This window comes from Dermatophagoides farinae, chromosome 1, assembly GCF_024713945.1.
Source record: "Dermatophagoides farinae isolate YC_2012a chromosome 1, ASM2471394v1, whole genome shotgun sequence".
Taxonomy (NCBI): Eukaryota; Metazoa; Arthropoda; class Arachnida; order Sarcoptiformes; family Pyroglyphidae; genus Dermatophagoides; species Dermatophagoides farinae.
The window spans coordinates 1,562,664-1,575,145 of record NC_134677.1 but is presented as its reverse complement, the minus strand read 5'-3'; the positions used below and the strand labels follow the sequence as shown (position 1 = coordinate 1,575,145).

At 29.6% G+C, this 12,482-nt stretch overlaps 3 protein-coding genes across 5 annotated transcripts; 2 read left to right on the top strand and 1 right to left on the bottom strand.

Annotated features, from left to right (window-relative positions):
• The first annotated feature begins 50 nt into the window (after window positions 1-50).
• bur (GMP synthase burgundy) lies at window positions 51-4,463 on the top strand. The gene is made up of 8 exons (XM_075733651.1): window positions 51-384; window positions 1,631-1,835; window positions 1,891-2,103; window positions 2,160-2,457; window positions 2,546-2,711; window positions 2,788-3,332; window positions 3,398-3,970; window positions 4,030-4,463. Exons 2-8 carry the CDS (start codon window positions 1,651-1,653, stop codon window positions 4,129-4,131), a joined length of 2,082 nt encoding a protein of 693 aa, XP_075589766.1. The 5' UTR covers window positions 51-384; window positions 1,631-1,650; the 3' UTR covers window positions 4,132-4,463.
• Window positions 4,437-10,892, bottom strand: LOC124492219 (fatty acyl-CoA reductase 1). Of its 3 annotated transcripts, none has more exons than XM_075733695.1 (7): window positions 10,718-10,892; window positions 6,612-6,948; window positions 6,366-6,541; window positions 5,537-6,298; window positions 5,347-5,476; window positions 5,156-5,283; window positions 4,437-5,087 (listed from the first exon to the last, which is right to left on the bottom strand). In XM_075733695.1, exons 2-7 carry the CDS (start codon window positions 6,888-6,890, stop codon window positions 4,766-4,768), a joined length of 1,797 nt encoding a protein of 598 aa, XP_075589810.1. In that variant the 5' UTR covers window positions 6,891-6,948; window positions 10,718-10,892; the 3' UTR covers window positions 4,437-4,765. The 3 variants fall into 3 exon arrangements, with proteins under 3 accessions (XP_075589810.1, XP_046911011.2, XP_075589807.1); XM_047055055.2 differs by lacking the exon at window positions 10,718-10,892 and adding an exon at window positions 7,163-8,067; XM_075733692.1 differs by lacking the exon at window positions 10,718-10,892 and adding an exon at window positions 7,318-8,046.
• Window positions 10,893-11,312: 420 nt separating this feature from the next.
• Window positions 11,313-12,091, top strand: RpS25 (ribosomal protein S25). The gene is made up of 3 exons (XM_047055059.2): window positions 11,313-11,418; window positions 11,493-11,579; window positions 11,666-12,091. Exons 1-3 carry the CDS (start codon window positions 11,416-11,418, stop codon window positions 11,984-11,986), a joined length of 411 nt encoding a protein of 136 aa, XP_046911015.1. The 5' UTR covers window positions 11,313-11,415; the 3' UTR covers window positions 11,987-12,091.
• Window positions 12,092-12,482: the final 391 nt, after the last annotated feature.

Genomic DNA, 12,482 nt, shown 5'->3' with positions numbered 1-12,482 from the left:
CATATATATGCAAATGATCAAAACGTGATTAACGTGGTTCTATCTTATCTTATCTTTTCTTAAGTGAACAAATGAATGATTGAAGGACCAACATGATCATTTTTTAGATCAGGAACACACACACACACACACACTCAGTATCACAGAAGCATATGAATCCCTTGATTTTATCTATAAATGATCGGATATAATCGAAAAAAATTTCAAGTTTTTTGTTTGTTTGATATATCGATTTTTTTTCATTCATTCATTCATTTTCGATTGATCATTCTTGGTGGTCGTATACAATCATTTTGTCGTTTTCTTCATATACACACAGAAAAATAGTCATCATTTTATAATATTAGGAAATTTTTAAAAAATTTTTTTTTCATATTTTACAAGGTGAGTAATTTAAAAAAATTTTTTTTTTAATTAAAATTAAAAATCTTTTATAAATTATAAATTCGATAACGTTTTTTATGAATAAAACATTCATGTCGAGCTACCAAAAAAAATTGTGTGTGTGTGTGTGTGTGTGTCTTTGCCCAATAAACTATACACATTTAGAAGTGGCATGTAACTAAAGGCGAGGCGTGTGTGTGTGTGTTGTATATGTGTGCCTTCTGCTTCGGCTTTTTTTTTCACTTGGCTAATATAATTCTTTCGGGTAAATTAGTTTAGTAATAATAATAAGTTCATTTTATTTTCCATTCGATCAAATATTCATTTGGATTTTAATTGAATTTTTTTTTTCAATTTTAAAAATTCTGTGTATACATTCACTGTTAAATGTTGATGATGATGATAATAATAATCAATATCGTTCGATGATATATAATTCAAATCGTCGATAATATGATAATTGTTTGTGTCAATGTCAATCATCGTGTCTTTTGTCTTCAATAGAAAAATAATCATCATCATCAGTTTTATATTTGTTGTGAATACGATAATTCAACATTTTTCAAACCGATATTGCCGCTATCGACAATTTATTTGACCATTCTTTTAAAATTCATTCATGACAGCTGTTTTTTCATTCTTTCGAAAAAAAACTTTAAACACAAAATTCTATTATATCCAATTTTTAATCTTCTTAGGTGAAAATTAGATTCTTTCTATAATTCAGTTAACCACACACACTATTTTGTTTGTCGATGTTCTTGGCAAGAAAACAAACAACCAACATACAATATCATCCATTTAAAAAGACATAGTTGCGACTATACGATTCTGTAAAAGAAAAATATTTCAACTGATTATCAACCACCAAAGAATTGATCATAAAATCATCTCTTGTCATGTTAATATTTTCACCATTCTAATGTGATAGTCGATTATTAAAATTAACATCATTAAACCATCTGTTTGAAAGGAGAGAGAAAGTGAGTGAAAGAAAAATTTTGTTTCAAACAGTCAATTTGTACAGAGAAAAAAAAGAAAACAAATGGCTTTTTCTTGATTATTGTAATTTTTTCTTCTTAAAATTTGAATCATTATTATTTTGAATGCAATATCATTCATTCATACATTTTTATTCATCAAATTTATAAATTTAGAATTCAATTTTTTTCTGGTTTATTACACAATTTATAATTAATATTATTATATTTTATACTCACAATAAACACACAAAAACAAAACAAAGAATAAATCTATCCGAAAAAAATGTCCTCAACAAATGGATCAACATTCAAAACGAATGGTCAGCTTCATGATGAAAAAATCGCCATTCTTGATTGTGGTGCTCAATATGGAAAATTGATTGATAGAAAAGTTCGTGAATTAAATGTCGAATCAGATATACTTCCTTTGCAAACACCGGCTAAAGTTTTGTTGGAAAAACATTACAAGTAAGTCGTTGATGAATAAAAATATCTAACAAATTTGATATAATTATTATTACAGAGCTATAATAATTTCTGGTGGACCAGGATCCGTATTCTCCGATCAAGCTTTGCCTTATGATCCTGAAATTTTTCGTATTGGATTACCCGTATTGGGTATCTGTTATGGAATGCAAATGCTGAACAAAGAATTTGGAGGTTCAGTCATAAGAAAAGATTCACGTGAAGATGGACAATTTACCATTTCTGTGGATAATACTAATGCATTGTTTAGGTAGTGTTTGTTTTTTTTCTTGTTGATTATTAATGTCTTATGTCTAATCTATAAAGTAATCTGGCACCAAAACAAGATGTCCTATTGACACATGGTGATTCGATATCGGTGGTGGCCAAAGATTTTAAAGTGATAGCTACTTCCAATAATATCATTGTGGCAATCTCCAACGATATGTTGAAACTTTATGGTGTTCAATTCCATCCTGAAGTAACACTTTCCACTAATGGTAACGCTATGTTGAAGAATTTTCTCTACAACATTACCGGCTTGAAAGGAACATTCACAATGCGATCAAGAGAATCTGAATGTATTGAATACATTCGTAAAGTTGTCGGTAATAATAAAGTTCTGGTATGTTTCCGGTGCATGTTTTGTTTTTTTTTTGCTCAATAATGTTCTCGTATATAAATTTATATTGTTGTTTTTTCTACATTTTCAGAATCTTGTTAGTGGAGGTGTTGATTCATCCGTATGTGCAGCGTTACTTCGTAAAGCGCTAAATCCAGATCAAGTGATTGCAATTCATATTGACAATGGATTTATGCGCAAAAACGAAAGTCGCCTTGTAGAAGAATCGCTTAATAAAGTTGGCCTTGATTTGAAAAGTAAATAAATTCACCATACTTGTTGTTTTGTTTTGTTTTGATATCTATATTTTTGTTTGTTCATCTCTCTTTTTAGTCATTAATGCTGCATTAAATTTCTACAATGCCACCACAGTGATTTCATTGTCAAAAGAAGAGCCTGACAAGAAATACGTCACCAAACCATTGTGTCTAGTTACATCACCTGAAGAAAAGAGAAAAATCATTGGCGATACATTTATTAGGCTAGCTGATGATATTATTCGTGATCTAAAACTAGATCCGAACGAAGTTCTTCTTGGACAAGGAACATTGAGGCCTGATCTAATTGAAAGTGCATCTTCATTGGCCAGTTCAAAAGCGGATGCCATAAAAACTCATCATAATGATACCGAATTGGTTAGAAAGCTACGCGATGAAGGTCGTGTAGTTGAACCATTAAAAGATTTTCATAAAGATGAAGTTCGTGTACTTGGTCGGGATTTGGGCCTGCCAGATGAGCTGGTCCATCGTCATCCATTTCCTGGACCTGGTTTGGCTGTTCGTATATTGTGTGCCGATGAGCCTTATATGGAAAAGGATTATTCGGAAACATCGGTCCTTCTCAAAGTGATCGTCAGCTATGCCACCTCTTTACAAAGGGTATGTTTTTAAAAATTTCTTAATAGACTGTGTCATTATTTGTTAATTGTTTTTGTCAATCACAGAAACATTCGATGATAGGTAAAATTCATAGTAGCTGTGAGGAAGATGATCGTGAATTTTTAGAAAAATTTTCCACCAAATATAAATTTGTGGCCAGTTTATTACCAATTAAATCGGTCGGTGTTCAAGGTGACTGCCGTTCATATAGTTATGTCGTTGGTTTATCTGAAGATGCACCATCAAATGAAAACGAAGCGACCATATCGGATAAATTTCAACAATTGGCACGGCTGGCAAAATTGATACCTCGTATTTGTCATAATGTGAATCGTGTTTGTTATATATTCGGCGAATCGGTCAAATCTCCAGTGGTGAACATTACTCAGACAACATTGACGCCAACTGTGATCGCTCAGTTACGTGAAGCGGACCACGTAGCTAATACCATAATGTTTGCACATAACATGGGCCATAAAGTTTCGCAAATGCCAGTTATACTTATACCGATACATTTTGATCGTGAAGTTATAACAAGACAGCAATCCTATCAACGTTCAGTAGTCATACGAACTTTTCTAACTGAAGATTTTATGACTGGCGTTCCCGTTATTCCAAATAAACAAATACCATTCGCCGTAAGCATAAATTATATTGCTATCAATTTCAATAATTTTTCTAATCATTTTATAAATAGGTGTTTAATGAAATGGCCGAAACTATCAAACAGATACCTGGTATTTCACGTGTTCTATACGATCTGACACCGAAACCGCCCGGAACAACCGAATGGGAATAGATTGGTCCAAATTTGTCACCCTACAAATCATATAAGGACAAACAATTTTGACAACAATTCGTGAAGATGATTTTGATAATGTTTTTTTTTCTATTGAAAAAAAAATCTAATTATAAAGAAAATATATAAAAAATACTTGTCATTTTGTCATATATTGTCTTATTTGTCATACTATGTCATGATAAAACTAAGAGACCATTTTATTATAATAATAATGAATGAATGAATGAATATATAGGATACTGAAGTTTGCATTTTTCCCATCGTTCCCTCCAAAACAATAAATGAAGAAAAAAACTATACGATTTAATAAATTTTTTTTTTAATTTAAATAGATATATAGTTAAAAATAATAGATTTTTCTCGATAGATATCAAAAAAAACCAACAATTGCAATCAATGCATCCAAGGTCAACAATAACAACAACAACAACAACAACAATTAATAATAGTAATAACGAATAACGATTTTTAACGGGAAAAATTATTTATAACTTATATAGTGATGATGTGGTGGATTAATAATAAAAATGTGATGGCTAGAAAGTAGTTGTAAAATATAAATTTGTATTGTATTTGTATATATGTGTATGTATTGTGAATGTAGTAAATGTAGGTCTGTGTTTAGTTATTTTCAAGTAGTGATCGATGAGATTGGTAAACCAATATATGATGCCAATAATGTCCAAATTGATGATTGTCGGGATTGTGATGATGGTATTGTTGTTAATGAAATGATTGGTGTGATATTCATTGATGATGATTCTTCTATAATTGGAGATGATTGAAAATTTAGATTATGTTGTTGTTGTTGTTGTACAATAAATTCGAATGGCCAAATAATAGTTATGATTGATGATAGCCATTCAAGGGAAATAAATGATGTACTTGTGGCCAATATAAATGGAATAATCATTGCAATAAATAGATAGAGAAATTTCTGTGCGTAATAGATTCTATTCAATAAATGTAAAATAATATAAATGAAAATGCTAGAAAGACAATAGATGATGATAGTTCAAACCTTTTTAAATTTTTTCTCGCTTTTGGTAACATTGAATCTTCTTCTTTTAAAATAAATTTCCGTATTCCAATAACATAATCCTCCCAATATGACAACCAATTAAGATTTCGGACATCAAAATGAAATTCCTTTTAAAAATTATCATCATCATAATCAGTCAATCAATCAAAATTTTTTTTTATGTATTTTACCTTTTGATCAATGCCTTGAAGTTCTTGAGACAAGGCAATCACATTTGTGGAGCTGAAATCCCATCCACGTGTGGTAAAATATTCAAGAGCTTCAATTGCTCGATGAAGTTTTTGATAGATTCGAATCAGCCTATATTAGAATCAAACAATCAATCATTAAAATAGTCATATTCTTGGTTCTACAACATACATTGGTTTTTGCAGGCATAATAAACGAATACCATCGAATAGATAAGCCGGTATTATATGACCGAATACACCACAAATTCGGTTATAAGTTCGCGATTCTTTGAATGTTCCACCTGGATATCGAAACACATTAGCACTGGGATATTTCAATAACAATGGAAAAACAATCCTTTCTATGTCTTTCCATTTCAATGTGTTTAACGTCCCCGAAGTACAATTATAAATTTGAATATTTTTTGGTCTTCGCACTGCAGTGTACCATGCAACGGCTATCATTAGATTGATTACCATATCCACTGGGATTATATCGGCACAAGCCTTTGAATCATACAACATGGTTCGCAATAATCCTTTACCCGATGCCAATACCATTCCAGTTGGTCCATTGATATTGTCCACCCAACCGGGATATGGTTCACGCCAAGCAGCAGTAACTATAGATGGCCGCACAATAGCAACTGGAAGTGAACCTTTCTCATTCAATAGCAAGGTTTCGGCTAACGCTTTCGTATATGTATAAGTATTAGGTCGATTACCTAACAATTGAGGAGTTACGGCGGCCAGCGTTTCATCATCCATCCATTCATTAAGTTCGATTATTTTCTGATATGGCACAGTTATTGGATAAAATTGTTCACCAACATCATGACGGTCACAATTCGAGTAAGCTGTAGACACGTGAACAAATGCTTCCAATTTTTTCATTTTACGACAAAGTTCCAACATGTGTCTCGTACCCAATGCATTGAAATTGATAGAAGTTCTGAATGATGATGAGGTTGAAAAAAATTATTAAATTGTTTTTTTTTTTTTTTGAATAATTAACAAACCTCATTGGCTCATCAAATTTAACGGTGGCAGCCGAATGAAAAACAATGGAAACTTCTTGGCTTAATAATTCAATGTTAGCATTGGAAATACCTAAACCGGGTAATACGATGTCACCAGGAATGACGACCACTTTATTCAACAGGTTAGCATTCATTTCACGAACTCTATCGAAAATCTGATAAACAATAAAGTTTAAGTATTCCCGATACATTATTGAGAAAAATGATGGAAAAAAATTGACAAACCTTTGATCGGATAAGTTCATCCAATCGGTCACAAGGATCGACATTTTTCTTCGTACGAAGAAGAATATAAATTGACTTTACATCAGGACATGAACGAAGTAATTTTTCTACCAAAACTTTACCCATAAATCCAGAGGCACCGGTAATAAAAATCGATTTTCCCGCATAAAATGATGAAATCAACGAATCACCAATCGAATTCAGTTCACCCAATGATGTATGCATCTCTTGTGCATTAGCATCAATGACATTACGATGATCTTCATTCATTGTCTTCATTTTGTTAATTTTATTAATTTTTCAAGCAGCCACTATAAAATGGTTATTTGATAATTTCCTATATATATATAGAGAAAAAGATAACACAAACGGAAGGATTAAAATTTGTAAAAAACACAACAAAAATAATAAAAAAAAATATATGGGGATAATCGTTGAAATAATACGCAGACAAACACAAACAAACACAGAAACTTCATCGTGGGACAGGAATGGATATTTTTTTTTTTTAATAATAAATGGACCAAATAAAATTTTTGTCGCTAATTTACATTGACAATGTAATGTAAACTATTATTATTTGCAACACCGGATCACAATTTGGCTGAATGAAATGTGAATGATCCAAATAAAGAATTTTCGATGTGATTGTTATTGGAAAAAAAACAATAAATATTATGAAATGGGGCTAAAATCAAATATGAACCGATGATGATGATGATGATTTTGAATATAATAAAAAAAATGGTGCATGTGTGTCGATGTCGTCACTATATGCATCGGTTACAATCACAAAATTTGTTGTTTAACAATATAAACTTTTTTTTTCTTTGTTGTTGCAAAATAAAAATATTAAACTTGAATTCAATTCAATGAATATTGGTGACATGCGACAATCACACCATTACACACCAATGATGATTAATTGATTGATTGATCAATCGCGATCGATTGATCGTTGATCACATACAACAACACCAACAAAAACAACAAATTATGGCCATGATGATTATGATGGTGGCAAAGTCATGACTAAAAACAACAAACAACAAATAAACATTCAAACAAACAAACAAAAAAATCTAACGACAACGACGACTACAACCACAATGACTAAAAATTAAAAAAATGATGATCACTTATTATGGGATTTAAAATTTAGAAAAAAAAAATAATTTTCTTTTGTTAAAAAACAAAAAATACGGAAAACTTAAAGGGCAATATATGAATGACAAAAAAAAAACAAACAAACAAATAAACAAATTCAATTTGAAATTTGAAACAAGCGTAACAACAAAATCAAAGATATGATGATCAAGATCATCATCGTCATCATAACCACCTTCACAACAGCTTCATCTTATAATCATCATCATCATAGGCATAAAAATGACTATAACATTGACATTGAATATCAAACTCATGTATGTGTGTGTTCAATTGAATGACTAACGGTGATCTAGAGTCCTAGCTAGACATTTGATATACAGACACACACACACATGGCTGCAACATTAGAAAATCATACCACTTTGTGATTTTTGAAACAAAAAATCATCATCAATATCATCGTCATCATTTATAGAGAAGAGAAAAAAAAATTCATATATATCAAAAAAAAAAAAGAAAATTAGAAAGAAAAAAAGTAAAAAAAAAAATTTTTTTTCTATATTTTATATGTTCCAGAAAAAAATATCAAACTGAAACTGAAACAAAATTGTACAGGCATCAAAAATGGCTTCTTCACTGCCTGACATTATTGTTATTATTATTATGATTATTGTCAAAATGTATTCATAATTGTCGTCAAAATTATGTTGTTGTTATTATTATTGTAGACAATGAAAAGACAAGAAATCATACAACAACAACAACAAATTGTTATTGTATCCTGTCTCATACATATTATTATTGAGAAATTTTTCATTTGGAATAATTTCAATGATAATAGTTGAATAGAGAAATCAAAAAGGATATGATGTACAAACTAAAAATATTATTATTATTCAAATGAAAAATGTAAATTTTTGAAATGATCATCACCATATGTGGTCATCAATAATGATGATGATAATGTCCGAAAAAAACTAGTTTATCATCAGACAGAACAACGGATAAAAAAAACAACAACGAAAATCAAGGCCATCGATTATTGTGATTGGAAAAAAATCAAGTTCAAGCACACGGCGTGTACGTGAGAAAAAAATTGGAACAATCAAAAAAAAGGGAGAAATAAGTAAAACAAAAAATTTCATAAATTAAATTCAGGGACGATGAAAACATTGTATAATTCAAACATGATACCTTTTTTGGGGCAATCGTTATCTTTATATTAAAAAAAATATCAAAATATCTGTGTTAATAGGTTGGCTTGATCTTTGTGTGTTGTTGTTGTGCTTCAAACTCTGAAAGATCAAAAAGTAACGGTTCCATAGAAAAATAACTTTAACGAATGAAAGTCAATCAAGTTGATTTGATTGAATTGAAACAATAATTTGATAAACCTTTTTTTTGGTTTTCCATTTTCTCAATTCATCAGTAAATTTCGAGGTCATCATCGTGCCTAGTCGATCTTGTTGTTTTTTGTTTGTTTTTTTTCAATAATTTTTGATGGTCATAGTTAATGTGAATCGATCGATGTATATATTTATAATAATTTGTTGTTTTTTATTATTTATTATTTGTAAACAAAAACAGAAAATGAATGCGGAAGAGTTTTTCATTATTATTATTATTATGTTGTTGTTGTTGTTGTTGAAAGAAATAAATATCAAAATAATTTTTATATATCACTTGAACATTGACTTGAACTTGAAAGTCACAAAAAGAAAAACGAAAAATGAAAACAAGTAAGGAAAAAAGTAATGAATTCATTGATTCAAAAAAAGTTTTTTTTTCAATGTTAATGATTTTCATTTCATTTCATTTTTTGTTTTTGTTTTTGGGAACATTTCCAATTTTCATAAAAAAAGATGTTATCTTGAATCTAATTTTTGTCTGCAATAAAAAAAAACTTTTTCTGACCTCATAGAACCACCACTTTCATCATTTTTAGATGGTTGAAAGTGGAAAAAAGAGAGAAAACAAAAATGAAAACGAAGAAGAAGAAAAAAACCGTGTCGGACATTTAGTGTTGTAAATACACACACACATGTGCACAGACACAGACATTGGCATACTTGGAAAATTTGGATTCACAAAAAAAGATTTTTGATTTGGATCACGGAAGTTCACATTGGACGGACACGAGCGTTAGCTAGCGCGAGCATCAAACAAGTTGATGACCTTTTACATTATTTTTTTCTATTCGTTCATATTTGGGTACAAAGAAAAAAAATGAAATGATAATAAAAAAAAAACAAAGGTCAGAACTAATTTTATGTTCAAACAAAACAAAACAAAAAAATCCCGAAACGGATCGAATGATCAAAAAATAAAAATAAAATAAAACATTCGAATCGAATCTTTGTTGTTGTGTTGTTGTTGTTGTTGATATTATTATTACATATTTGCAAATTTTAATTCAATTTTCAATTTTGTTTTTCTTGTTTCATCTATCAATTTGATTGCATGAATGAATGAATTATACGTGTCAGGATGTCAGTTAGTAGGTCACACAAGCTGCACCTGTACAATCGAAAAATTTGAGCCGGTATTATTATTGACGTGATTTTTTTTATGCAGAAGAAAAAAATGAAAGATACATATCAATTCATGTTTCAAATTCATTTATGAATGAATGAATGAAACCGGATTGTGTGAAGAAAGTAAAAAAGAAAAATCTGTTCACAATTATATGGGCTCAAGGTCGTTGATTATTTTCGTTGATGTCACATTATGATGATGGAAATAAATTTAAAAATTTTGATCCTGAATTAGATATGATGATCGTGATCAAACACAATTTAGAAAAAAAATTGAGAAAGGGAAATTTCAATAAATTTTTGCTTTTTTTTCTTGAGAGAAGAAAACGAGAGAACGAAAAAATCATGAACCGTAAAACGGAATCTTTCTTTTATTTAAAAAAAACACACACACACAATTAAACACAAACAATTGGTAATTTAAAATTATATGAAATGAATATTGAATGAGCTTGTACTTACCGGGTTAAATTATTTCTGGACTATTAAAAGGTTATCCGGTCTGAGAAAAAAAAACCATTCAACGTTTTGTTGATGAATGAATTTTCAATCAATCTGATCGATGATGATGTTGCTGATCGGGAATCCTTTTTTCAAGTTCATTTATTTTTGGATTTGCCGGAAAAAATGTCGTCATTGCCAAAAAAAAAAAAAAAAAAAAAAAATGATTGGTGATAAAACACAGAAATAACAAAAATGTACATGAACAAAAAAATGTCGATTCATTACCACAATTAAAGGAGTATAATATAATTATAGATGCAAAAACTTTCTCTCTACCTGTCTCTCTCTTTTTCTCTTCATAAAATTCTATCGACATTATTGGATATAATAAACAAAAATTATGTCAATAATTATGGAACCAAAAAAAAAAAAATGATGCTCGTCCAATCATTCGAATAAATAGACAGAAAAAAAGAATATTTAAAGAAATTTACCTATACTGCCATCTGTTGTTGTTACAAGCTAATTTTTGAGAAATATTTCTGTAAAAAAATAATAATTTTCCAAAAAAAAAGTTTCCAAGAAAAAAATAAATTGTGAGCGGCGTCTGCTGCATGTACATTTTTTTTTTCAATTGTGTGTTTTTTATGCAGCGTGTTCAAATAATTCTTCTTCCTTTTCTGCTACAACGTTTTGTGTGACAACGCTTGAACAACATGGTATGTTTTCTAATTTCTGACTTTTTTTCAATTTTTTTTGGCCCAAATTAATTTTTTTTAATTAATAATTTTAGCCACCCAAACAAGATAAAGGAAAAAAAGATCCCAAAGGTGGGAAATCCAAAAAAGAAGGATCAGGAGGTGGAAAAGCCAAAAAGAAGGTATGTTGTGATGATTGTTTTGATTTTTGAAAAATTAAATTTGTTTTTTTTTGTTTGATTTTTTTTTTAAATCTCTAACCAAGTAGAAGTGGTCCAAAGGAAAAGTTCGTGACAAGTTGAACAATTTGGTTCTATTTGACAAGGCTACATATGATAAATTTGTGAAAGAAGTTCCATCATATAAATTGATAACACCAAGTTTAGTATCCGAACGTCTTAAAGTTCGTGCATCATTGGCTAAACGTGCATTAAGTGAATTACATGGTAAAGGTCTTATTCGTTTGATTGAAAAACATCATTCGCAAATGATTTTCACCCGTAATACAAAAGCTGATGATGCTGCCGATGTTGAAGAGGTTGAAGAACAACCAACCACCAAGGGCAGAAAAGGCAAACAAAAGGCCTAAGGAAAGATGTCACATTATCATTTGTCCTGTAAAAAAAATGGATTGATTGATTTTTTTTTCCAACTAAAATAAATAAAGATTTTTTTCCAAAAAAAAAAAACAAAAGCTTTTTTTTTGATCATTTGTTTTTTTTTAGCTGAAAAGAACATTTCTTAAGATTTCTTTTATTACGTAAAGCAAATTTTTCAAGAAAATATTCTTAACATATATAAGATTTTAATACAATTGACGTTCACTGGTCAGCTCTATAGTTCTTAGATATAAATAAATAAACATGGTTATTATTATCATTTCCAGTAACTCATGAGTATTTTTTAAATTATTAATGACCATGTAAATAAATGAAATAAAAAAAAATTATTTCATCACTTCATAGAAGAATACATTCTTTGTTCCAATTCTATAAGAATTATAAGAATTGAATCGATATTTGTGTATAAGTCCGCGTGTGTGTGTATGTGTGTGTGATATACAATGTTTTTTTTCCTAAACATTT

Bases quoted from the DNA above. Each gene is read 5' to 3' on its own strand.
- RpS25 (XM_047055059.2), top strand. The intron at 11,580-11,665 runs GTATGTTGTGAT...CTAACCAAGTAG, and splicing joins GTGGAAAAGCCAAAAAGAAG to AAGTGGTCCAAAGGAAAAGT.
- LOC124492219 (XM_075733695.1), bottom strand. From the start codon at position 6,890: ATGAAGACAATGAATGAAGATCATCGTAATGTCATTGATGCTAATGCA. The intron at 6,542-6,611 runs GTTTGTCAATTT...ATTGTTTATCAG, and splicing joins ATGAACTTATCCGATCAAAG to ATTTTCGATAGAGTTCGTGA. The intron at 5,477-5,536 runs GTATGTTGTAGA...ATTCTAATATAG, and splicing joins TTATGCCTGCAAAAACCAAT to GCTGATTCGAATCTATCAAA.
- bur (XM_075733651.1), top strand. From the start codon at position 1,651: ATGTCCTCAACAAATGGATCAACATTCAAAACGAATGGTCAGCTTCAT. The intron at 2,104-2,159 runs GTAGTGTTTGTT...TAATCTATAAAG, and splicing joins AATACTAATGCATTGTTTAG to TAATCTGGCACCAAAACAAG. The intron at 3,333-3,397 runs GTATGTTTTTAA...TGTCAATCACAG, and splicing joins ATGCCACCTCTTTACAAAGG to AAACATTCGATGATAGGTAA.